General features: G+C 32.0%; 2 protein-coding genes across 16 annotated transcripts in view; one reads left to right on the top strand and one right to left on the bottom strand.

Moving 5' to 3' along the window:
- The first annotated feature begins 3,329 nt into the window (after nucleotides 1–3,329).
- Nucleotides 3,330–7,177, top strand: LOC141481467 (uncharacterized). 3 transcript variants are annotated; one of them, XM_074173040.1, is made up of 2 exons: nucleotides 3,330–4,386; nucleotides 4,482–7,177. In XM_074173040.1, exon 2 carries the CDS (start codon nucleotides 5,228–5,230, stop codon nucleotides 6,197–6,199), a length of 972 nt encoding a protein of 323 aa, XP_074029141.1. In that variant the 5' UTR covers nucleotides 3,330–4,386; nucleotides 4,482–5,227; the 3' UTR covers nucleotides 6,200–7,177. The 3 variants fall into 3 exon arrangements, with proteins under 3 accessions (XP_074029141.1, XP_074029142.1, XP_074029143.1); XM_074173041.1 differs by having other exon boundaries at nucleotides 4,472–7,177; XM_074173042.1 differs by having other exon boundaries at nucleotides 3,337–4,386.
- A 3,521-nt stretch (nucleotides 7,178–10,698) lies between these two features.
- LOC111507170 (bromodomain-containing protein 3) overlaps nucleotides 10,699–26,200 on the bottom strand; it is a 65,421-nt gene continuing 49,919 nt past the window's right edge. For 12 of the 13 annotated variants that reach the window (XM_074173038.1, XM_074173025.1, XM_074173037.1 and 9 more), the window contains 5 exons: nucleotides 25,644–25,781; nucleotides 23,279–23,355; nucleotides 16,056–17,266; nucleotides 15,520–15,691; nucleotides 10,699–12,796 (listed from right to left, as the gene is read on the bottom strand). In XM_074173038.1, the coding sequence (XP_074029139.1) occupies nucleotides 12,722–12,796; nucleotides 15,520–15,691; nucleotides 16,056–17,266; nucleotides 23,279–23,355; nucleotides 25,644–25,781 (1,673 nt within the window). In that variant the 3' untranslated portion in view covers nucleotides 10,699–12,721. The remainder of the gene's footprint in view (nucleotides 12,797–15,519; nucleotides 15,692–16,055; nucleotides 17,267–23,278; nucleotides 23,356–25,643; nucleotides 25,782–26,200) is intronic. The other variant, XM_074173039.1, reaches the window with a different exon arrangement.

Genomic DNA, 26,200 nt, shown 5'->3' with positions numbered 1-26,200 from the left:
AATAAAGAGTTTTATAAATATCAGGAAACCGATTTGAATTTTAAATTTTTTGTCATTAAAGTAAGTCTTACAACACGGCAAAATTCAAATGTTTGTAGTCACATTGATAATTTAACCAAGTCATCAAATTAATAATTAAACTAATTCATACTTATCACAAGCAGAATTTGAAAGATACTGTTATTTCTATAACTTCATGATACAAAATTTCAGTATAAAAACAAACTCGTTATGTGTCGGTTAGTTCAAATATACAAGAGTTATGTCTGACTCTTCCAGTGTCTTTTACTTATAAGACAGATATATTGTATGAGTCAAAAGTGATATTTCAGCTAAATAAGTAGGGGAGTAGTAATTCAAATATCCGTTAAAACCACTGGTCAATGTGTAAGAATATAGTTAATTTTTTATTCAATGATTTATTCAACGCTCATATATCTGGACTTCATCAAGTTAATATGTCAATTCAAAATAAACCAAGGACAGAAATAACCACAACGTTAGTAACATCAATTTGAATTCATTTTACATTTTGTAAAACATTCATATACAGGGCTATTCAAATTCGTTTCTGTACATGAGGATCTCGTAAACGATAAGAGATAAGAGTGTTGGTTAAATTGTGGCAAAGTTACGTATTTTAGAGACCTATTCAATGATGTGAAATATCGAATATAGCTCTTTTGCTCCTGGAGATATACAGAAAAGCACAAAAAAATCCCAAATTATTTTATTGTCTACCTTCTTTATTCGCAGACATATTGAAAGTCTGTCCACATTTTGCTATTGGAATTTGATGTGGGCTATCAGAATATGTCCATGAATTTTTTTTACAGGGTGTCATCTGACTTGGGTCACCCCCATCTTTCAATTTTTAAATACAGACCTGTATTTTTTGTTGCAGTTTTTGGATCGTCGACGTTCACTTCATACCGAGAAATTTAATTTAATTTTATATTTCGGGATGTTGCGGTAATATATTTTATTATAATTACGGCCCTGGAAATTGGTTGACTGAGTTAAATAAAAACACACTAGCAACTTTCACGTCTCCCTATGTACCGTATAGTTTTTCCAGAGTATTTTTTACATTTTTAGATACCTATTCATATTTTTTAACATTTCCATTGCTCTCAGCGTTTTATACAATGAACTTCGATTAAGAAAACCTTTTATGATTACCTGAAACATTTCTGCAATGAATAGATTATATGTGTTCTGATGAGCAGAAAAAGAAATGATAGCAATAATAACATTTGAAACGAACACTATAACTGTAATGAAAATTGAAATGAAGTAATTTACATACACAAAAAAATTAATGGCGCAATAAATGTTCGAATTGGAGTCCTTTCATTTTGCGACATTTTTGAATTCGTTTTTTCATATTATTTATTGCCCTTAATACACTTCTTTGCTGCATTGTTGCGAAAGCATTTAAAATTCTCAATTTCAAGTCTTTCAAATTTTATATCTCTCTGCCAGCATAAGTCTTATTTTTCAATGTCCCAATAGATAATATAAAGATCTGGTGATCTTGCAAACGATCTTATTGATCCATTATTTTCTATTCATCTATCAACAGAGAAGTTCGTCCTCGAGTGCAATTTCGATTCAATGTATGGACAGGAATTTTTCAAAATTAAATTCTTGAACCACATGTTTTCCAGGAGACATCAAATGGCGAACGTTATTTGCAATTCTCAAGGACCACCTTCACTGAATACCTCGAATATATTCTAATAGGAAGGTTGAATGGAATCTGGTTTCAACATGTTGGAGCTCTTCCCCATTGTATAAGAGAGGTTAATCAGTTTCTGAATACCACATTCAACAACAGATGGATAGCAAATAATGCGCTAATAAGATGGCCTGCAAGATCACATATCTTACTATTTTGGACTATTTTTTAAGGGCGACATTGAGAAATAGGAGCTGGCAGAGAGATTGAAAATGTGGAAGACTTGAGATTGAGGATTTTGAATGCTTTCGTAACAATGCAGCAAAGAAGTGTATTAAGAGCAATACATAATATGAAAAACCGAGTTCAAAAATGTCTCGAAATGGAAGGACTCCAATTCGAACATTTATTGCGACATTAATTTTTTTGTGTATATAAATTACTTCATTTCAATTTTCATTACAATTATACATATATATTACAATTATAGTATTTCTCGAGAGAATTTATCTGGTTGAAGCTGGGATGATTCTGCAATCGTATTAGGAATCACACGTTGAAAGGTAAGACCTCGTTAGTCCTTAGCTCGCACAAGTTTCTCAATTTTCGAGAGTTGTCATTCGTATGGGGGGTGACAGCTGATTGACGGAAAAACAAATTTTAAAACAGATTTTAAACAGAGTATTCGTTTCGGATGTTATTATTGCTATTATTTCTTTTTCTGCTTATCAAAACACATATAATCTATTTATTGTCGATATGCTTCAGATAATCATAAAAGGTTATCTTATTGGAAGTTCATTGTAGAAAATGCTCAGAGCAATGGAAATGTTAAAAAATATGAATAGGTATCTAAAACTGTAAAAAAGGCTCTCGAAAAACTCTACGGTACTCAGTCAACCAATTTCGAGGGCAGTAATTTAAAAGGAAATAATTCACCTAATTATAATAAAATATTACCGAAACATTCCAAAGTACGAAATTGAATTCAATTACTCAGTATGAAGTTAACGTCAACGATCCAACAATTGCAACAAAAAATACAGGTCTGTATTTAAAAATTTGAAGATGGGGTTGGCCCAAGTCAGATGACATCCTTTATAAAAGATTCATGGGCATATTCTGATAGCCGATATCAAGTGCCAATAGCAAAATGTGGACAGATTTTCAAAATGTCTGCGAATAAAGAAGATAAAGGCAAAAATATAAAGTGGGATATTTTGGTTTTTCCTGTACATTTCCAGTACCAATGGACCTATATTCGATTTTTTTACACCATTGAATGACCGACGCTCTATCTCTTATCGTTTACGAGATCCCCATGTACAGAAACCAATTTGAATAGCCCTGTATATATTTCAGTGAGACCTATAACAAAGATGAAATATTGAAATAAATATAACGGAAGAAAACCTGAAATCAACTGGCTAGAAAGAGTAATAATTATATTTCATACTATGATGAGTATTATATAATAATGTTTTGATTTGTTACAAGTCATTTATCTTGAGGGAGTCATAAGTACAAATGAAATTCAAACACTCCTGTTTCATATGAACGACCTTATTTCAAATATGAATTTTGATAATTGAAAGGATAATTGTTTTCATCTGTTTTCACAGCAAACTCTATTATAGTCTTTTACGGAAAAAATCAACTTTATTATCAGGAGGCTGATCACATTCTTATTTTACTTTTTGGAGTAAACGTTCCTTACTTCTTCATCAGAATGTATTCCCTTTTCAAATATACGAAATTTGCAATCGCTATATACAAGTTTCCAAAGTACACATTTACTATTTATCCATTTATCGTTACCGATCCCGCGATCTTCAGCAACTATTTTGGACCAATACCGAGCAATTTACTACCGATTAATTTAACGATCCTTAACAAATAGTTTTAGATGCCATCAAGGGCTTTATAAAGTAGAATGTTTTTATTTTTTCAAATGACAAAATATTTTTCAATAAAACCCTATATAAAAGCAAATGTATGCCAGATTGGCAACTTTCTCTTCCTTTTCATAATGAAATTCTACATAGGGTGTAAGAAAAATATTTTATGAAGTTAAAGAAATAACAGTATTTCATTGATTTCACACTTTCAGATTCCGCTTTAAGATAATTAAGAAATAATTTATTAATTTTATACCTTATATAGTTATATCAAGAGCATATATATTTTAAAATTTTGCAAGGCACTAAAATATTTCTTTTCTCGCCAAAACATTAATTTCACTTTCAACGAGATTGAGCCATTGAACGTCAATACCAATAAATGGAGTCCACAGGCAATGTGCACAAAAATTATGCGGCTACAAAACTTGTAATTAACGTTATCAGACCCATACTTTTGGCAACACCGCTGGGAGCGGGAACGTCACACAAATATCCAAACATAGAAGTAGTTACAAGTGGAAGTAGTAATATGATTTGGTACCAAGGGTTTTATAATATGCTAATATAAGTACTATTTTTTGTTGTGGATTTTAGAAGAAAGAAAAACGGATACCAGAACTACCAATTAAGCCGTCTTCAGAGGTTGTGATCGGAAACGAAAAGCCAAAGGCAAATGATCAAGAGAAACCAGGTTGTAGTACCGTTGCTACCACAACCTGTGATAGACCTAGGGGTGCCGATAAATGGGGGGAACTTTCGACGTCCTTTGCGACAGAGACAGAACAAACCTCTGGAAATGATTTTGTGAGTATTTTTTCATAAAGGTACAAATAATCTACTGTTTATTAAAACACAAATATTTGGAATAGATAATTCAGTATTACATTAGTTTATTTTAGGCTGCAATTTCTCAACCAGAAAGAAAAAAGAAAAAAAATTGGAAATCCTGGAAAAAGGGAAAAGAAGATTGGCTTCGTACTTTCTTGGATCAACAATCCCAAATTTAAGGCTTGGTTGGAAAAGTCTTCAAAACCAGCAGGTCGAGGAACAGAGTTTGCCTTTTGTAACGTATGCAATATGGATGTGGTAGCTCATAAAACTGTCCTTATTAAACACTCGAATAGTGAAAAACACAAATTAAATTGGCAAAAAGTGTCTACGAGCACCAAGATCACAGAACTTTTCACGGAAAATAGCGAAGAAATTGCCGTCAGAATCGCGGAAATAAAACTTTGTGCCCTGTTGGCTACAAACCAATTACCTTTTTTGCTGATGGATACTTTGTGCCCACTTTTAAAAAATATCTTTCATGATTCAAAAATTGCACAACAATTAAGTGTAAGAAGAACCAAGGCCACTGCTATTGTATGCAATAGTTTGGGAACTAATTTTCTGATAGATTTCCATAATGAATTAAGGGAGCCAGGATTTTTCTTTTCGTTGATAATGGATGAAACAACAGATATTTTCATCAAAAAGCAGTGTGCTTTTTCAATCATTTATTATGATAACAGTGCAAATATGATTGGTTGAAGCTGATGGTTCCACAGCTGTTGATTTATTCAACATTTTAAAAAATTCCTTGATATCCAAGAAAATTCCATTAACAAATTTGGTAGGGTTTTCTTCGGATACCACTAATGTTATGGTCGGAGAACATGATTCTGTATTTGCTCTTCTGAAAAAAGAGTTGCCTCAAATAATATGTATCAGGTGCTCCTGTCATATGGCACATTTGGCAATTTCGAAAGCTTGTTTAAAACTACCAAGGCAGGTGGAAGACCTACTTCGTAATGTAGGCAGTCATTTCAACAGGAGCTCCTTGCGTAGAAAAAAATTTGAAGAGTTTCAACATTTTTTCCATGTTGAAATACATAAAATACTCTCGCCAGCCGTAACAAGGTGGTTATCAATAAAAGCATGCATTGACAGAGTGCTTGAACAATATGAGCCACTTAAACATTATTTAATGGAATCTGTGCTTGAGGACCCATCACACACAACAGATAGTATGTTAGAAGCAATGAAGAATCCATTTACCAGAGTTTATCTGGAATTCATGTCTTATACTTTGGGGCTTATGACTGATTTTAACATGCTATTTCAGTCTGAAAAGCCTTTGCTCCACAGAGTTAAGCCAGAAACGATTGCATTATTAGAAACGTTATATGTTAATTTTCTCGAGCTATCACACATAAAAAAAGCCAAAGATATTTTCAAACTGAATCATGAAAATCCGGATTTTTTCCTACCATTGGAAAATATTTATTTGGGGATGGCAGCAACAGAATCTTTTGCAGACTTAAATAAAAATCCGAACATTCAAAGAAACGATATTGTTACATTTTTAAAATCAATTTTATCGTCTTATATTGATCTGGCAAAAAACATAAAAGAAAAATTAAATTTTAAAGAGCCAATTTTTGATATCATAGATATATTGGATCCAAAAGTTGCACAATCTTTTAAGACAAAGTCTTTAAAACACGTCATTGATACATTTCCAGTTTTGAAAGACCACGTTGATCCACAGGCTTTGGACAATGAGTGGAAAAAACATGCCTTACTACATTTTGAAGATCTCCACGTAAACATGAAAGATTGTGAGCAATATTAGTCACAAATTTTGAACTTGAAGAATAATGCTGACATTTTATTATTTCCCAATTTAAAAAAAAACCCTATCATTACTGCTTGTCTTGCCATTTTCCAATGTGAGTGTTGAAAGAATTTTCAGCAATGTTTTTAACATAAAAACAGATAAAATAAATTTATTAAACACTTCTACTCTAAGGGCTATTTTAGCTACCAAACAAGGAGTAGATAACAGTGGGGGTTGTGTTAAATTTCAACCAACAAAAAAAATTTTGGAGTGTAAGATTTGGCAAGACAAACAGTAGTTAAAAGAAATACATTTCAAGTTGGTAGGTTACTTAATATTATTTTTTACAGATGCTATTTTAGGTAAAATGTTCCTTTTTTTCTATGAAAAAAAAAAAAAGATAAAATAACAAATTAGGTACATGTACCTACCATTCGTGTAACTTTCGTGTTTTTCTGTTTTTTTAATGTATTTTGATTAAAGATTTTTTAGTTTTAGGTACACGTAACTTTTTTGTTTTTTCAATCTTTTTTTTGTATGTTAATGCTACCAAAGATTTTTTTAGTTAGAATAGAAGTATTTTAGATAAGCTTGTTATTTTATTCAATATTTTTTTAGTGTATTTCAATGATACCAAAGATTTTTTAGTTTGAATGAGAGTATTTTCTGTAAAATGTTCCTTTTTTTATATAAATAAATATGAAATAACCTGAATATATAGTATTGATTTACTATTTTTGATTGTTTTCAACAAATTGGATAATTTCGAGTCCAGAAGAGGATCTTTTCATTCTCATCCATTGGCAACACTGCTTAAATCACTTGAGTGTACACAGGAGAATTAGAAAGTGTGACTTCCATGCATTGTTGTATAGCTACTGAAAGACGTTGGCCCAAAATGTTTATATATAGTTTTTCCATCTCTAATTGGAAAATAGGTGAAAAAACTGTTAGCATATTTCTATCGCAGACAAGTATATCATCTATCAGTAACTCACGGATTATTATTTCCTTACCTTTTCCTGTTTTAATTCTTACCATGCATGCTCCATATGTCTTTCTGCTTTTCATAATGAATTTTTTTTTCAAGACAACCCTGATAAAATGAATACCTGGTTTCATGTAACATTTTTGCGTATATTTTTTTGATTCATTGTTATACTACCTCAGATCTGAATCCTTTAATTTTTTTGTTAACCAAAAGAGATCACGTAAGTTATCTCCCATATGAATAATTTCCTTCGTAGCTCGCATAGCTTTCTTTCGCAAATGTTTTGTTCTACACAACTGCACATGTCAAACCTATCCAATATTAGAGTAAATTCAGAAGTCTCATAGGCTCAGTGACTATTATAAAAATTATCATAGACAGATTGGAAATTTCCATTATTCACCTATCAAATATTAGAGTAAATTCAGAAGTCTCAAAGACTTAGTGACTATTAAAAAAATTATCATAAACAGATTGGAAATTTTTATTATTTGGAATGGTTTGAAGCCTACAAAGATTTTCGAAGTTTGTATTCATGTAGCTAAAGTGTTTATATCTATTTTCTCTAGGAGTTGAGACAGTTTCAAAACACGAACACAAGTGATCTGCTAGACTTACATTCTCCATACTCCAAATACAGTATTTGGGACATATTTCTTAAAAAGTAATCAATTTTTGAAATACTCGTTCTTCCGTCTGAATTAGTGAAAATTCTTGTCGGTTCAATATTTTTACCAGCTAAGTTGAAAGTTTGGAGCAAGTCATTGAGAAGTCTTGTTTTTTGACTCCCAATAAATTATCGATATTCAGATCGCCACAGACAATAATATTCTCGAAATGTTTATCACAATAATCTACAGCACTGAATAGCTTATGTAAAAAACGTCCATATTTCCATTCTATGGGAAGCAAACATAATGTTTTGAAATTTATAACAAAAGAAATAGCACAAGTTTCGTAGTCCATTTCGACAGACGAGTGTCCTAAAATTGACACATTTTTGTAGTGTCGATTTTATACTCATTGTATTAAATAGTGTGTACACTCGAACTATTTTATTACATCATGTTTTTGATACGCACAGAATGAATGATTTTTGCTCCGTTAAAATCACCTCAAGTTGATTCGTTTTATTAGTGATGCATTGGGAGTTAACGTGAATTATCCTCAGCTATTTCAAACTCATTGTTTTGTCCATTTTAGAAAAATTCTTCTGGTTGCTGATTTCGAAAGGATTTTCGAAACTGAAATCGTTTAATAAATACCTTATCTGGACAAAATATAGGTTTATATAGGGTGTTGTGAAGTTACATGCTCACTCCTATCTTAGGAGAATCATAGTTACGACTACACCGGGGGGTCTGGGATTAGGCCCCCGGAACATACCCTGGCGTAGGATGCAGTTGGGTGTGGTGGGGTGGATTTTCGGGAAATCCTTGCGGGTACCGCCCCTCAACCCACACCAACAGGATTTCTCAGGACTTCCTCCCGCTCACCGAACCCGGAGTTGCCTTCTTACATCATCTAAGTGTGACTAACCTATATAGTAACGGAGCTATCGGTTGCGTTCGACCGAACGTTCGTACAAGTTAACTATGCTCTTATATTTCGCCAGAGAGTACTCGCGTCGCACACCTGCCCCCGCTAACCTGCCAAATCGAGTGGAAATATGGTCCCTGGAAGTGGCAAGTCGAGATCCTAAGCTCGGATACTAGTAGCTTCGTCCATCCGGGTCCGACACCTCGAACGTATGAGTTGGTGCCCTCCAAGGCTAGACTCGAATACTAGTTTCCCATTGGAAGGACCGCAAGCCCTGACACCTCGAACGCTTGGATCTATACAGACTTCAACTTATTTTGTGACTTTATTTGATTTTTGTCATGATTGTTATGAATAGAAATTGCCTAAAAACTTTGTAGTTTTCAATTTCAATAAAAAAAAATTTTAATGAATGTTAGGAAATAGATTATTAGAACAACCCTCAAAGATCATGTGAAAATATTTTTTCTAATGGGAAAAGAAATAAATCTCAGTAAATTTCTTAAATATTTATTCTAACATCACTATTATGACTTGAATTCAAAATAATGAAAAAATATATAACAGCCATACATTATAAATTATATTACACTTTATCACTATAAATTAAAAAAGTTGGTAAATGAAGTTTTTCATCATAATTAAATCGCATTCATCATAATTTTCACTCAAATGGGAATTACAAATACAAACTGTTAACAATTGAAAATTTTTCACATATTTTGAGTTGTTAAAAATTTGCATGTATATAAACTTGTTGCCTATTACAGAATAATAACATGATTTATTTTATTTTGGTAATGTGAATCATGGTCTATACTAAATATGATATATTACAATTATTTTTACAGCATAATGTTCTCGAAAAAAGCACAATAAAATCAAAAATGAAAACGAAGAACCATAAATATATCTATACGAAAATATATTATTGCTGTATAAGAAAAAATTATTAAAACCTTAAATTTTCCTTTCAAAACATTGAATTTTGAAAACGAAGAATTATCAGTTACTGAAACAGAGAAAATTGAAATGCTCTTGAATATTCCTATGAAGATGAGGAAGTGCTCCCAAGACAAACTCTTGGTAATTTTATAATATTAATATTTGACACAGAAGAGAATTTCATTTCCTGATTCAGTATCAATTGGTCAAACTAAGGTTTTGGTGAACAATTATGTTCTGGGGTTATTCAATTTATTCATGATTTACTTCAATAAGAAGAAAATACTTCAACTTCCATAAATCATGAATCTTGATAGTCGTCAACAAAAAATTCATTACAGTTTTCTCATTTTTATAATTTTTTCAACTTCGCCGATCATTCAGTGATTTTTATTAATTCAGTAAATTTAGGCGAGAAAATCAAATTAAATTTTGAATAACCCACATCATAGCAACCATTTTCATTAATTTTTTTTCATATAAAATCAACTAGATATCTTGAATTTGTTCACATAACTAAACTCCAAAATGTTCATCGTTATTTAATATAGAATTGGGTGCAGTGTCCAACTTTGCAGCTCATTAGTCATAACATATGGTATTTTTTGAATATGTATCATTACATAAGAGCGAAGGTTGATGATTTTTTTTATTGGCAATTAAACAAGCATTTGTTTGAAAAAGGGTAGCAATAGCATGTTTTTAAAGAAAACCTTCTCTTTTCAATGAATAAAATAAATATCAAAATTGATTTCAATAAATTATTTATATGAGGTGCTATCAAGTGTAAAACTATTATCACAGATACTTCTTCAAAATATATTTGCTTCTGATATAATGGCGGATTTCTACCAAACGGACAAAACCACAATAAAATAGCAACTGTGTTGATTTCGACAAAATAAAAATTTCAGTTGTCAAAATTTAAAAAAAAATTGAAAACTTTGTGTAGCGGGCAACTGTTTTTGTCAACAATGAAATGTCCCTACGGCAGGCGGAAAGATCAAAAGGTTTCGGTGTTTTTTCTGTGTTTTTGTACACAGTGTTCACTATGTAAAATGGTCAGTGACATTATTACTTTGTTTAAAGTGTTCATTTGTGGTGGGTATAAATTTCGATTATTGGAACTAGGCAGGCTACTTTTATTGATTTGTTGTGTTGTTTATTTCAAACAAGAATGACATTTAATTTTTCTTTGTAGAACTTGATCAAAAAAATGCAATGGACACTTGAAAAATGCTGCAATTTGATTGATGTTCCTGTAGTGGAAACAACATAAAACAGTTCATAACAAAACACGCGACCCAGATTAGGAATTCAAGTTTATTTTTGAAAATAAAACAAGTTTTTTGTTTCTGTTTTTGACAACGAAACTAGTCGCAAGACAGTCTGTTCGGTGGAAATCCGTATTAAGATGATAGAGTTCAAATAGGTTTCTGAAACATTACTTTTTTCAAGATTGAACACGGTTTGATTCAATTGATTTCTTCTAATGACTTGAAAGAATAAATCGATTACAATTTACTCTTGATCTACATTCTCAATTAATCCTTATACCATAATATTATGAATACAACTGTTCCCAATATATCTTTGAATAATACTGGAGTTTTTTCCCAACACCAAATCGTTATGTTAAAAATAATGATTTGGTGTTGGGAAAGAACTCCAGTAATATTCAATACTACACCAAAGGTTCCAAACAGTGCATCATAAATATATGTTTGATAAAAATTTTGCTTTTTCTTAAATTTAAGGAAAGTCAGATTTCACTTCTGTATGATTTTCAAAAAGGCATCCAAAGATTCGTTAAGTATCAGTAGCCAGTGCAGCAGAAATAGAAAATCCACATTTAATCCAGCGTATAAGCTGATCTATTTTCTCCAACATTCATCTTCACTAAGTTTTTTGACAATACAGTGCATATCCAAAAACAATCACTTTTCTCAATCACCAAAAATACAACATTCTTCTCGACACGTGTTTCACCAACCAAATTGACTTCATTAGTTTTCTTCATCTCCGGAAGACGCCAACTTGGTTGGTGAAAAGCGGCTCGAGAAGAGTGTTGTATTTCTGGTGATTGGGAAAAGTGCTTGTTTTTTCAGTTTATTCTACGCCAAAGGTTCCAGTTTTACTTTAAATACAGTGTATAACATAAAATAATATACAGTGTATAACATAAAATAATTCGAAAACAGTCATTTCGTTAAAATATATAGATACCAACGAAACTGTTTCGAGTTTCCAGCGAAGTGTTTTCTTAAGCTCAATTGAATGAATCTGCATTTGAAAGAATTCTAAATTTCACTTAGATATCATACATTTCGTAAATCATAAAGGCACTTATATGCGGGTCAAAAAATAACAGATTACAAAAAAAAGTACCTTTAAATAAGTGAATTTTAGATTTTTTTCATTTGGATTACCTTTTTGATATTTACAATAATTCGTACAATCCCATTCATAAAACGATGAACACTTAATTCTATTTGTAGAGAAGATTTAAATTATATATAATCATTACTACCCATGACAGTTTTGTTATATTGAAAATAACAATTTTTCTATTTAACTCCAGGTAATTTTTATATCAGAAATGACAATGAGTGAATATAACTTTCTTTGAAACTACATACCTAAACTATGAGTATCTCAATATTTTGAACTATACCAATTAAGACATTACAAAATTATTTTTGAGGTAAATGATCTAGGTTCAAATATACAAGTAGTAGTGAACTGTCATTTCGAAATTGAAAGTGCTAACAAAAAAAAAAAAAAACGAAAAATAACACAATAATCAACCCAATATTTATGTACAATTTATAATAAATTTCATATTATTTTATATACAAACTATGTGAAAATTTCTGTTATAAAAAAATCGTTTAAAACACGAGTCGGCTCTAGAAAATCAAATTGTAAATGATTCTGAAGCAAAACCCATTCTGGAAGCATTGAAAATGTGTTTTGAGCGTCTAATTTTAGTAACACCTGATAAAATTGTCGTATAAATACATTAAATACACATATTTTCTCATAGAAAGTTTTTCAGTCACTTACACTGATGATAAAGAACCCTCAAAAGCCGCCATTAAATCACTTTGCATATTCATATCGATTTTGTTCGCCATCTGAAACAAAAAAAGTATTTTCTTCAAACATTTCAATTTTGAATTATGATACAAATCAATATATGATTATAATTGAAGAGCTTAGTAAATGAAAATGTTGAGTAATAATTTGTTGGTGGAAGAATATGCCGTTCAATAAAGCAGATCATAAGATGTTTTACATCCAACTGGACTATAGAATCAATATAGCAAGTATTTGAAAAAAGTCAGAGAAAAGTGAGAAGTCAAAAATATTTCCGCTTTTCCCGAATAGTTTTGATGTCAGTTTGAATAATTCTTTTTCATTTTAATATATAGACAAATTATTATGCATTTCATATATATCACAAAAGCAGAAAGTTTGTATTTCATATTAGATATAATTTTCCACATCTCAATACAGGTTAAGATATATGAAAAAGAGAAGTGTATTTATATATAGAGGCTGAAAATTTTAATAGAATTTATTGGAAACTAGAATGCAAACTGATAAAATATTCAATGGAAATTATTATTGCCTCATATATTGATCAAAAGGTATGCTGAAAAGCCGAGGAAAAACTTTTCTTGGTGTACATTTGAAATTAAGTACATATAATTTTGAAGTTTCCAATCAACTCATGTAATCACAATCATTTTAAAAGACATTCAGAGCTTTCACTTAAAGGAACTGTTCACGTAATAGTTGTTTAACAGCTATAGAAATATTAAAATACCATTGAAGGTAATAAAAAAAAAATATTGAATGACAGAAAATTGAAATTCTCTCTTTCAATTATTCAGTTGCTAACTAGCATTTTTTAAAGCATCATACATTTTCTAATTTATTTTGGTAAAGCATATATTGGTCTGGATTATATTCAATAATTAGAAGAAGAAACCATATATTATTATAGATGTCAAAGGATTAAAAAGATTCATATTTTAAATTGCAATATAAAATATCAAGCAGCGAGAAATGTCGTCATTACAGTCATGGTCATGAGAATAAATTGTGTTGAGGCGAGCCATAGAAGTTTGTAGTAAATGATTTGATTGAGTAATGTGCATTTTTTGTGACTCATATTAGGAATATTTTAAAATAAGATTAATTTGTGTGTGTCTTTCATAACAAGACGCGAAGTAAAAAAAATAACTTTATTTTATTTTACACAATTTCAAGTATGATACTTTGAAAAAATAATAAACTGCAGTTGGGGAGAACTGAAACTGTGATAATTGGTTTATGAGCCCAAAGTTCAACTATTGCTCTACCAAGCTTCATGCAAATTAGTGTGGCATAAGGCTATTTGAGTTTATAACCGCTTCAATTTTGTTATATATGACGAACATTTATAAAATGTCAGTTATTAATTTAAATATTTCGTTAGGTGCTTCGTTTATAAATGATTTCTTTGTTGAAAACTATATTTTTTAAAACGAACTGTCAATGAATACATATAACATTTACAAAGAATTTTGAAGCAGTTCAATGAATAAATAAATTGATGGATGTAGTCGTTACTACATGGTATGAGATCATCAAGAAAAATGAAACTTTCTGTTTTTTTCATCACTAGTATTTGTAACTAACGTTACTGCAGATTCGTCCTATAGGTAAGGACATTTTCAAACTAATACAATAAACCGTTTATTTAAAACAATTGAAAGTTTTATTTCTCATATTTCATACTGACATAAACCAAACTTGAAAGTTTTCATACAGAAACTTTTGTATTGAGTGAGAAATTCCTGTTATAACTGGAATTTGCTTGTCCTATAGTCAATCTTGAAAAGGTTGATTGATTTGATCTTTATAATGAATTTATTGATAGTGGAAGTTTAATCTTCCTCCTGAAGATGATCACTTGATGATCGAAATACGTGTCGTGGTGTTGGGATAAAACTACAGTAATATTCAGTGGAAATCCTCTCGTGCAAAAAATATAGTTTTTATTCAAAATATGTACAGTTGACAAATATATAGATTTGATAATGTCATAAAGATTAGGTTGCCAAAGTGGTTTCTACAAAATGCCATTTTCAGTATGACAATATATAGACTTAATCATTTGTTCTGTAAGTAGAAACAGGAGTATAATATTTATGTGAAAATATTTCAATTAGCTTGTCCCCTTAATTCCCCTCAAAAAGCAGAGAAAGGATCTTAATGTTAAGCTTTCACGGACAGATAAAACGTGTCAAAGCTATTTTCCGGATTGGTTGGACGTGGCATGTAGGATTTCATGCCTGAGGTAACAAAGTGCTCTAATTGTCTTCATAGCTTTCATAAACGAAATATCAGAAAAAAAACCTGAATACAATTTTAAGACTTTTTCTCTTTCATTCTAGGTCTTACGAGTTGTTGAAGATCTCTATATGATAGAAACTAATATTTTATGACTTCAACAATAATTATTAACAAAATTTGCAATAATTACTCATTTTCATTTTCTTTATCCAAATTTGAATGTAAGGGCGTATAAAAAATAAGGGTTTGAAATTATGAAATTGTCAAAAATTATCATTAACGAATTATTATACTTCAATAGTAATGGTTAATGAAATTTGCAATTTTGGCTATCCCATTTTGATATTATCAAAAATAAATGTAATCTAAAAACATCCCACTGAAAAATATTTGAAAAAAAAATGTCCATTTTGAAGTTTACATTTAGTAAAATTTCATATTTGAAAACCCTGAACAGCATAAAAATAATTTTTCAAATATTATTTTTATCAAATCAACTGCATTATGTACTTACAACCTCTCTTCTCCTCCTTTCCTGTTCTTGTAACCTCTGACGTTCTCTTTCTGAAATCCTTTCGGATCCTGAACTTAATGAGCCTGGGGATGTACTTCCTTCACCCGGAGATGACTTTAATTCTTCCACCCTTTGACTTGGTATAGGTTGTTGTTGCTCAGCAACTGCTTTTCTGTGAAAATAGTCACGTACATTATTGAAAAAAATCCATCTAAATTGACTAAAACCATTTTCAAGTAAACTGTTTACTTGAAGTTCTGTCTGATTTCTACTGAGTTTTTGTTATGACTGGTTTCGGTTTATTAAACCATTTTCAAGTAAACTGTTTACTACTTGAAAATATATATATATATATATATTTTCAAGTATATATATATATATATATATATATATATATATATATATATATATATATATATAATGTGTGTGTGTCACAAACAAATTTTATTTCTGGATATCATATTGTTGAATATTATGATATCACAGCAAATATATTCGACATTGTATACAATGAAACAAAACGAAAAGGTACATACCTGGCCTTTTCTAGGGCATCTTCCTCTTCCCTTTCTCTCCGTCTTTCATTTTCAGCACGTAACCTTTCTCTTTCAGCTTGTTCTCTTTGCTGTCTCTTGAGTTCCAAGTTTTCCAACCTTTGTTTCTCCCTGTCGGCTTTTTCTTTAGCTTTGTTTTGGAAGGCTTTGAAACTATCCATAACCTGCTGCTTGCTACTACCTCCAGGAACATTGTTTTGAGGTGATTTACCCTTGGCCAAACTCGACCAAGAACTTGCATTTTTAACATTATGCTCATGTTTTTCTGTTTTGAAACCTCCGAAAGTTTGAGAAAGTGGTTTCTGGTTCAACGGGAGCTTTTTATCATTCAGTAAACCACCAGTGGTGTCTAGCCGATCCTCCGTCTTTATTTGAGAGGGTTCACTTTTATTTATTTGGTTGTTCATATGTTGAGGTAATGGATCAAACATGGACGATATCGACAGTTCTATTGGTAACCCAATAGATGAAATTCCATTATTGTTAGTACCTACCTCAAATTCGTGTTTGATGCCAAATCCATTATTTTGCATATGCATGACATTTGGCTGGGCATTGTGAGGATGCATCAAGCCAGGCAATTCTGGTTCAATAGGAGTATTCATTCCATGATGGATCATGGGATTTGTTGGCAACATATTACTCAGAGTAACAGGAGCTTTAAGGTCCATACTCAAGGTACTGGGCTGCAAAATAGGATGATTTAGGTTAGGGTTCATATGAATATTAGGATGAGGATGGGAAACGATGGGGTTACTCAAAGTTGTTGGCATTTGCATGACAGTAGCGGCAGCTACCACATCCATAGGATCATTTTGTTTAATGTCGTGCTCTAAACTTGCTAAGGACTGTTCTAGAGGATCACTGTAAGTACTAACAGGTGATATATTAGATTTAGGTTTGTCAAGAGGAGGGGTTGGTAACGTGACTTTGGGTGCTTGTAAGACGGTGGTAGGAGCCACTGTCTGAACGGATAAAGATGAAATGGTAGGTATTTTCTCGGAAGTGATGGATGGTTTAGGAGTTGTTGCAGAAAATGCAGCAGCAGTGACAGGTGGTTGCTGTTTGGCAACTAGGCTTGCAACGCTTATCGAGGGTACAACTTGTGGGACCACTGAGGTCTTGTCAGGTATGCTGTTTGTGTTTGTCGTTGATGGTGCGACAGGTGCTGGTTGTGGTGGTTTCTGTAAATTCTGCCAAAACAAAATAAAGTGAGATGTAATTCATGCAAAATAGATCGAAAATTGAAAAGGAAAATGAATAATCAGTACTGGGAGATTTCATCAATTTATTATCTTAAATTCTTCATCGTTATACTAATATAAAAGCTATGAATTCAAAACTTGACCATATGCAACAAAAAATATATTGCAATATTCTGGATCTCATCTTTTGGGAAAGAAATTATATTCATTTTCCAAAAATGGCAACACTGTTTTTTTTTGGTGTCATCCGACATATCCACTTGAAAGTTTGTCGATATATGTACTCATTACATTAATTTGAAAATTTCATCTCCAAAGAAAATTCACTTGTTGTTTATTTTTGGAAAGCACCATGTTACCGGAACAGCTGTGAGCTGTGTAAACCATATACCTACTTTACAAGAAAAACTCGTTTTGATTTGAATAATTGTAACTACTATAATAAATACAATAAGAATAAGTCATTAACTGGGTGTTGTGTAATAATGAATAATTTCCAACTTGAACATAACATGCACGTTTTGAAATTATTGAAGAAACATAACGACTGCTTTGTAAGATGGAACCTCAGATGAAAATATTTTCCCAAGAACCATTACTCTGACAAATATATCACAAAGTATTTTACCCAACCAACTCAAAATTCATCAATATTGACAAACTGGTTGGCAAAACCCGAGTGTTTCAGAAATTCATGCAATATATAAAAGTACAATTGTGGTAATAAGTTTTAAAAAGTTAATGCAGGAAAATATTCGAACAGATAAATATACCATAAGTGGCTACTAAAAAAGTTATGGTTTTATTTCAAAGTTGGATGATTGATATTGAAGTTACTGAAGTAAAAAATTTGCATCAGTTGTAATAACAATCTTGGTTCTAATATCCACTCTAGGAAGCATCTAATTTTATTAAACCTATCTGTTTCCGTCAACATTGTCAAGATAATACACTCAACTGCACATTCTTTTTTAAATCATACTATTTGGTGGTTTGTATTCCAAGATATACCAAGTGGAAAAAATTATTAAGAATGCTTTTTCAGGTAATGAAACCAAAAATGTCTATATCGATGTTATGAAAGTAGTTATTTCCTTCCAAGGGTTCTTCTGAAAGGAAAACTATTTTCTCGACCTATATTTTTTTCATTTTAATTGATTCAACACTTGACTTTTTCTTATCAAAACAAGCAGACAAGATTTCATCTTCATTCTATTTTTTTGTTTAATTGGCCATTTCGGAAATAAATTCTCTAATTCTTTCACATGTTAACAGAATTGAAAAAGTTGCCCATGACACCCCCTCCCACATACGCGAACCTGAGATTTTCTATATGTTGAAAACGAGCAAGTTTCTCGTTTTCAACATATAGAAAATCACTTCTTTGATGCAATTCCTACTACGCACAGTGTGTGGAATCAGAATAGTATTCTTGTATAATTCAGAGGTTTCTTATGAACCAATAATGATTAATTTGAAAGTGGAAAATATGAGTTATTCTTTCCAATTAGATACATGATCAAATTATAGCGGATAAATTTCATTTGCAACATTTGTAAGATACATTTTTTTAACCAAAATATTCCATACTCATAATGGCGATAAAGATTCTCCTTCAAGGTATATAATATGACAAATTTAATAATGAAAGTAAAAAAGCAAATTAGAATTTTCATGTAATTCGACATGCGGCGAGACCTCGACTAGAAAATGCCTGGAGTAATATTAGGTTATTTCAAAAGTTTTGTCTATTTCAATGTCATGTGTTTTTGTAGCGCCATATCTCAATAAATATTTATTCTACTGTGTTGTTATATACTGATAGATAGAGAATTTTGTACATTGATGCTGTTGAATTTTTCCAAATTTAAATTTTTTGCCTTTCAGCTTATTACTTACTATGTCATTTAGCGATTTTTGGCCAAATTTTCTATACAAATTCAAATTGTATCGAAGAGCTGCCGAAACAGCCCGAAAACTTATCCAGGCATTTGGCAATGCCGGTGTTAATGAACGCAGTGTTCGACTTGGTTTGCATAATTTTGTTCTAGAGATTTTAGCCTCGAAGATGAGCCCCGAAGTTGTGGACCTACAGCAATCCAGGACGAGGATTTGAGGACTCTGGTGGAGAGTGACCCCTTCACAAACAATGCGTGGAATGGCGGAAGGACTAGGCGTCAGTTCACATGAGGTTTTTGATAGTATGAAATATATTGGAAAAGTCGAAAAGTGTGTGCCCCACGATTTGAACAATTGACAGAAATTGTCACGTTTCGAGGTCTGCTCTTCTTTGTTTTTGCGCAACCCAAACGGTTTTTTTTTTTGTTCGGATCATCACGTGGCACGACAACAGGATACGTTCAGGAGAGTGGTTGGACAGCGATGGGCCACCCAGGCACCTCCCAAAGGAGAAAACCCACCAAAAAAAGACCATGGTTACTCTATGGTGGTCCGCGACTGATGTGATTCAATATAACTTTTTATAACCAGGCCAAACCATCACAGCTGAGTCCTATTGTGAGAAAATTTACAAAATGTAACGACTAACTGACTACCATCTTTTCAAGCACTTCGATAACTTTTTCACCAGTAGCACTGCGACAATCAGGACCAGACAAAAACGACCTTCGTCGACTTCATCGAATCCCGAGCACACACTTTTTATGCTGACAGAATTAATCGACTTGTTACGTTGGCAAAAGTGCACTAATTCATATGGCGCTTATTTCAATTGAATTGAATAAGTAATTAATGAGATATTACAGTTCAAAGTGAAATAATCAAAATGGATAAAACTTATGAAACAACCTAATAGCACCTGTTAATCATAGTAGAATAAAGACGGGTCATTTAGGTTGGGTAAGGATGTTAAGATAACAGTTAACCTTTTTTTGTAGGAATCACATGTTAAAAGGTGAAACCCCGTTAGTCCTTAGCTCGCAGAAGTTTCGACTTTTTAGTGTTGACGTTCGTAGGGGGGACGACAACTGGTTAACGAAAAAACAATTTTAACAGATTTTTTTAAATAGAACAGTACAACCTTACTAGAATCAATGAACTGTTCATCAACTTACAAGAGAGAGTTCAATTCTTTAAATTAGATCTGTCTGCTGCATACCGCAAATTCGGTTGGATGAATTTTCTAAAGCCAATGGCAATATCAACTTATAATGGGTTATTTCACTCTTATTGGTTTCCTTATGGAATTGTATCCATTCTGGCAAAATTTCAACAAATAATCGGAGAGTCGAAGGTACCATAGTTTTCTTGGATGACATCTTAGTCGAAGATTTGGTATAGAAGAAAGTAATTTTCAGAATATTCGATCTGAGGTTCTGATACTACCAAAAAGTTGCTCAAATCAGTAAAGTATCTCGTTGGTTGAATTCCACAGACAAATCCAAAGAAGTAAAAAGGATTTTAATGTATGACTTCACTTCTTCTGGGAAAGAAAGTTTTTGGCTTTCTTCTTCTCAATCCTGATACAAAAAAATGTGAAACTCTTTCAAAGAAAGGAAACAAGCAATCAATTTCAAAAAAGTAATTCTCTACAAAAACTTTCTTTCCCAAAATATAACCTCTCCTAAAAATATACCCCTTTCTTTTTAATACTGACAGTGATGCTTTATTCTCAAGAAACATTACATATTTATGATAGAGAATTTAACATGTTAACTATTTAGACTTTATTTCATTTTTTGTATTGTGGTGAATTTTACTTGATTTTTTTCAAGGTCAAAACGCAAGCACTACAGGAAAATCTTTAAGGCGCTCTAAGAGCAGTGCCTTTGAGAAAATAGTGATTCACATTGGATTAGAATCTTTGGAGATTAAATCCATTTGGAAAAACGTTCTCAGGAAGTTTCTTCCACTCTAGCGCAGTTCTCCTAATGAAAGAGTTCTTAAACAGGTGACCTGAGTTGAACCTCAAAACGATAAGCAGCCACAGTCCGTCGCGTATTTCTGATATGTACCGCTCTTGGTGGAATCAGATATGCCAAGTCACTTGAACACTTCCCTTGAAAATCTATAGAAGAACTACAAGTCTCCGTTTCTTCGATGTTCCAGACTATCAAGGATGCAAGTGATGCTGGTGTCTCCAATCAGGCGGATGGCTCTTTTCTGAATGGAATCTAACAGCTTCAGGGTATGCTTAGGGACGGAGCTCCATACATGAGAACAATACTCCAAAGGTCTGATCTGAGCTTTATAAAGCATCAAAAGTTGCTGAGGCGTGTACAGTTTTTTGGTTCGGAACAGTGTTCCAAGCTTTTGAGAAGCGGCTTTTGCAATTCTAGTGACATGATTGTGTCAAGACATATTGGTGTTCATTTTAACCAACAACAAACTTATTGATGTAGAAAGTGGAATTGTCTGACCTGACATTATATCCAGTTCGGAGACATTTATCTATTTTGGAGAAAACCGATGACTGGGTTTTTGTGGCACTGAATTGAGCATGATTACTTTCACCCCATTTCGAAATTACTTCTAGATCGTCATTAAGATATGCAACCTCCTGCTGCCGGTGAAAATGTGCATCCGCAGCTGATGTACTAGAATCCAAATGGAATGACGAGACAAGTGTGCTGTCGTCAGCAAAGCAATGTATTGGATTCTTGTTTTTTCCAATAAATCGTTAATATACAATAAAAAAAGGGTTGGAGGCAATATAGATTCCTTGGGAACACCAGCATTGATGATGAAAGTATTCGAGAGATATCCATCGACGGCCACTTGCAGGAAACATTCCTTCAGGAAGCTGAAGAGCCATACACAAAAATGTTCTGACAAGCCATAGCATCAAAGTTTGGCTAGCAAACCCTCATGCCATACACGGTCAAAGGCCTTAGAAATATCAAGCGCAACAGCTTTCGACTCTTCATGTTTCTCGATTGCGTTATTCCAAATATGGGTGACATACGATAGAAGGTTGCCTGCCTGTTGATATTTGTTTCGGAAAGCCATATTGATGATCGCCTTTCAAATATTTAAGGATATTGTGGTTTACAGCTTTCTCCATGATTTTTTATATCACTGATAGCAAAGCGACTGGTCTATAGTTATTTGGAAGATTTTTTTTGCCTTGTTTGGGAATAGGTTGAACACGAGTAATCATCCAACAACTCCTTTCTTGTAGGACAGGTTGAAAAGTTTGCAAAATACTGGTGCGAGTTCATTTGCGCACTTTATAATAAAGTACGATGAGGGGCACTCCATCAGGACCAGACGCCTTGTTGATGAGCTGTTTCAAAATTCGCCTGACTAGACTATGTCAAAATGTAATTTCTGGCATTGTGGATTCTAATCGACTGTGGAGTGAGACGCAAATTGTTCGGCTAGTAAATGTGCTTTTTCTATGGCTGTTGTTGCAACTGAACCATCCTCGTTTTAGTGGTGGAATTGTAAATTTTGTAAAGTTTTGATTAAGTGCTTTAACTACCGACCAGAAGGATCTAGACCTGTTGGGATTGGCAAGCAGTGTATCCCTAATTCTGTGAATACCAAGTTCTTTGCTATCATTTATCCTAAGTCTGCAGCTGTTGCGAGTATTCACAAACCTAGTTTGGTTTTCGGCACTGGGATTTTTTCGTCACTGCTGATAGGCGAGATTTTTGGAGGCGACAGCTTGTTCCCATTTTTGTTTGAACCAAGGTTTGCCGTTAAAAGTTAGTTTCATTGAAATAGTAATATATGCAATCATGGATGATAGAATGATTTCCGTTATTTCAGAAGCACAAATAGATGGATCTTTAGAGCTGAAACAAACATCTAGCCAGGAAAAATTTTGGAAATGGTCTTAAAATAGGTAACCATATTTAGTTTTCAAAATGATTTTTTTACCACTGATGTTATTTGCTCGTGTGAAAAAAATTGTGAACACATGAAGTTACTACTAACATGGTTGCTTCAAGTCTTAATACAAAAGGAAGGTTTTTGAGCCATTAGAGAGATTGTAATTACTCATACATCAAAATCAATTCAAAAAAGTTCACTTACCGTAGTATTAGAGTTTCCCACGGAAGGATTCGGTGACCGTTTGATTTTCTTTTTTGGTTGTTTATTTCCTGTATCACCTACAAAACTCATTGATGTAAAAAACTATATCTTTATTAAATATAAGTAGCCTGAGTACATAAAAGGTCTTACCACAAAAACGAACTTTTGTTTTTATATATTAAATTTAATAATAAACTATTTTCGACATCAGTGTTGTTTACATTCTTGCCACTGAATTTTAATATACAAATGGAAACTCTTAAATAGTCAGCAGAAAACACTACTCTAGAGGCAAGGTATACTTGTGAACATTATGAGAGTTCACATATTTACATTAGTTCATCTATATTTTTATTTACATAGTAAACAATTTCCATGATCCCCCCCATGAAAAAAAGAAATGAAAATGACAATATAATATATTTCAATTAAAAAGAGGCCAAATACATAGATGGAAAAACATAAATATTGAAGGATATTAAAAATATAGTGCAAAAAAGTCAGACAAAAAAGTATGTACAACCATACCATAGAAAAAATTCACAATTATTATAATCAACAATGTCATAAAAATAATGATCATTGAAATTGAAAAAAGACAGAAACATTTGAGTAGTACAATAATGAATTTATAAATTAAATATATACATTTCATATTACAAACATAAGTATTCTGATATGAGACATCTTTCATAATCTATATATATTTTTTGACAAATGAAGAACTGTTGATTTACTTGCCTCTAATCATAATAAACTGCCACTCCTAATTTCTTCTAAGCTTGAAGTATAATAAATTTCTTGAAGTGTTATAGTTGTTGAGAAAGCTCAGAAGAAATTAGAATTTTCAAAAAATTGCCTAGAGTGCAAACAATGTGGGTGGAAGCCAGCCCGAAGTGCTGACCAAATTTAAAATTCTGAAACCACACAGTACCATATATGATCAGTTTAACTGGTGTTCAGGAAACTACTATCACCGTTCAGAAAGATCTGTATATTATTGAAGATGTATGTAATGTAAAAAATTTCAGTAAGTGGTGACAGTTATATCTACCAAAATTACACTTAAAAAAATTAATTAGTTGCCAATATAAACCAATAAATGGTGAACACCAAAATTGCATACTTTAATAAATGGAAATGATCAAATATGAAATGAAGTAGATCTCAAAAAAATAAATAAATACAGCCGCCACACACATTGTCTGCATTAAAATGTAGCGCTTACATTATAGTCACCCGATATTGAAATAATCAACCATGAAAAATTTGTGGTAAGACCTTAGGTCTGTATGGCTGGTCCACTATGTTGGGGCCCCACACATTTGTTATGCACTCAAGGCTAATACTATCACCAATTTGAACAAATAATATTTGCTTAGAAATTATTTGTTCAAATGTGATGCATTAATACTACATATTCAATTATCACTGCGACACATAACGCACTATAAAACCCTATTTGAACTGAAGACTGTGGCAGTTATGGCAAAAATTCTTCGTATGTGTAAATATAAATATAAGGAAAGAGCACCAGAACAACTGCATAACAACTGTTTTTATTTATTTTGCCATTTAGTATATATAAACTCACTGTAGTTCAAAAATTAAATAAATCTTGTTTTCTGAATTCAAAAAATTGAAAGCGTAATCTTTCATACAACTGAAAGTTCAACCTATATTATGCATCACTTTGTAGAAATACTTGAGTTTTTCAAATTCACACTTTGAGATACTGTTACAATTGTTCTTATAGAATAATCACTATTTACAATTTTCTGTATAAATTATACATCATTAGTTCTCATGCTAATGAAAAAGTGGTGACGATAAAATCAAATTTGCCACATTCTCTTCTGATTTTCAGCAATAACAAATAACACCAAATATTCAGAACAAAAATAATAAATTACTGAGCAGCTTACGTAGTGCGAATGCAATTTTCTCAAATCAAAATACTATTGAATGCACATAAATATTTTTTTAAAATCAACAACTAAAACGAATTAAACACTTCTTGAAGCAGTTTTATATAAAATTGCACCCACAAATTTCAAGCTGTGTCCATCAAAAACAGAAACATAAAACTATGAAATAAAGTAAAAAAACAACATACTTTGTTGACAGCAAAAATATGTCTGTCTATGACAATAAATTAAAAGCATGGCACTTTACTAGCGATTTTAACTATATAAGATCAGAATGGCTTTGTCAAAAATGAAAGCTCTTTCAATATAAACAGATAAGCATTTAAATTAGAACAGACGATTTAATTTTGAAACCAGCCTGGAACTATACGAAACTTCCAATAAAGTACCTCTCTTTAAGATATATGTCAAGATTAATGACCAATTTGAAAGCTAACCTGCTTCGCTGTCGCTGGAATCACTCGAACTACTTGATAAGCTGCTACTACTACTATCAGAGTCTGAACTACTTGAACTAGAAGACATTCGACCGGAAGGTCCCCCCGCACCAGTTGGATCTGACTTACTGGCTTCTTCTGTAACAGGTTAAGAAATGTTAAAACAACAGAAAATAGTTTTGTTGTAGTTTAGTTTCACTGTAGTAAGTTTTTTCTTGACTACATTTTCTTAATGCAGGAATTATAAAATAACAACTATTGAATGTTAAATTAGTTTAAATACTTTTTGTCTACACCAGATCTAATCCGATCATTATCAAAGTATGTGTTCAAAAAATAGATAAATTATATAATTTCCTTGATATGAGTTCTACCACCAGTCTTTTAATAATACATTGTTATGAAATGAATTGCTAAATGTTGACCTTCAAAGTCCTCTGAAAGGACGAATACCAAGAAAAACAACCTCGCATTTTCTACCACTCATGAAAACCTATTTTGTAGTAATATATATATAGCTATATACCAATTCATTATTTCTGATCTGTATTATCCAT

Source organism: Leptinotarsa decemlineata, unplaced genomic scaffold (assembly GCF_025532065.1).
Source record: "Leptinotarsa decemlineata unplaced genomic scaffold, Ldec_3_MD MMD2_tig00000199_RagTag_RagTag, whole genome shotgun sequence".
Lineage (NCBI taxonomy): Eukaryota > Metazoa > Arthropoda > Insecta > Coleoptera > Chrysomelidae > Leptinotarsa > Leptinotarsa decemlineata.
This window is presented reverse-complemented; position numbering and strand designations above follow the sequence as displayed.

Excerpts from the sequence above, each read along its gene's own strand:
- LOC141481467 (XM_074173040.1), top strand. The coding sequence starts at position 5,228 with ATGGTCGGAGAACATGATTCTGTATTTGCTCTTCTGAAAAAAGAGTTG.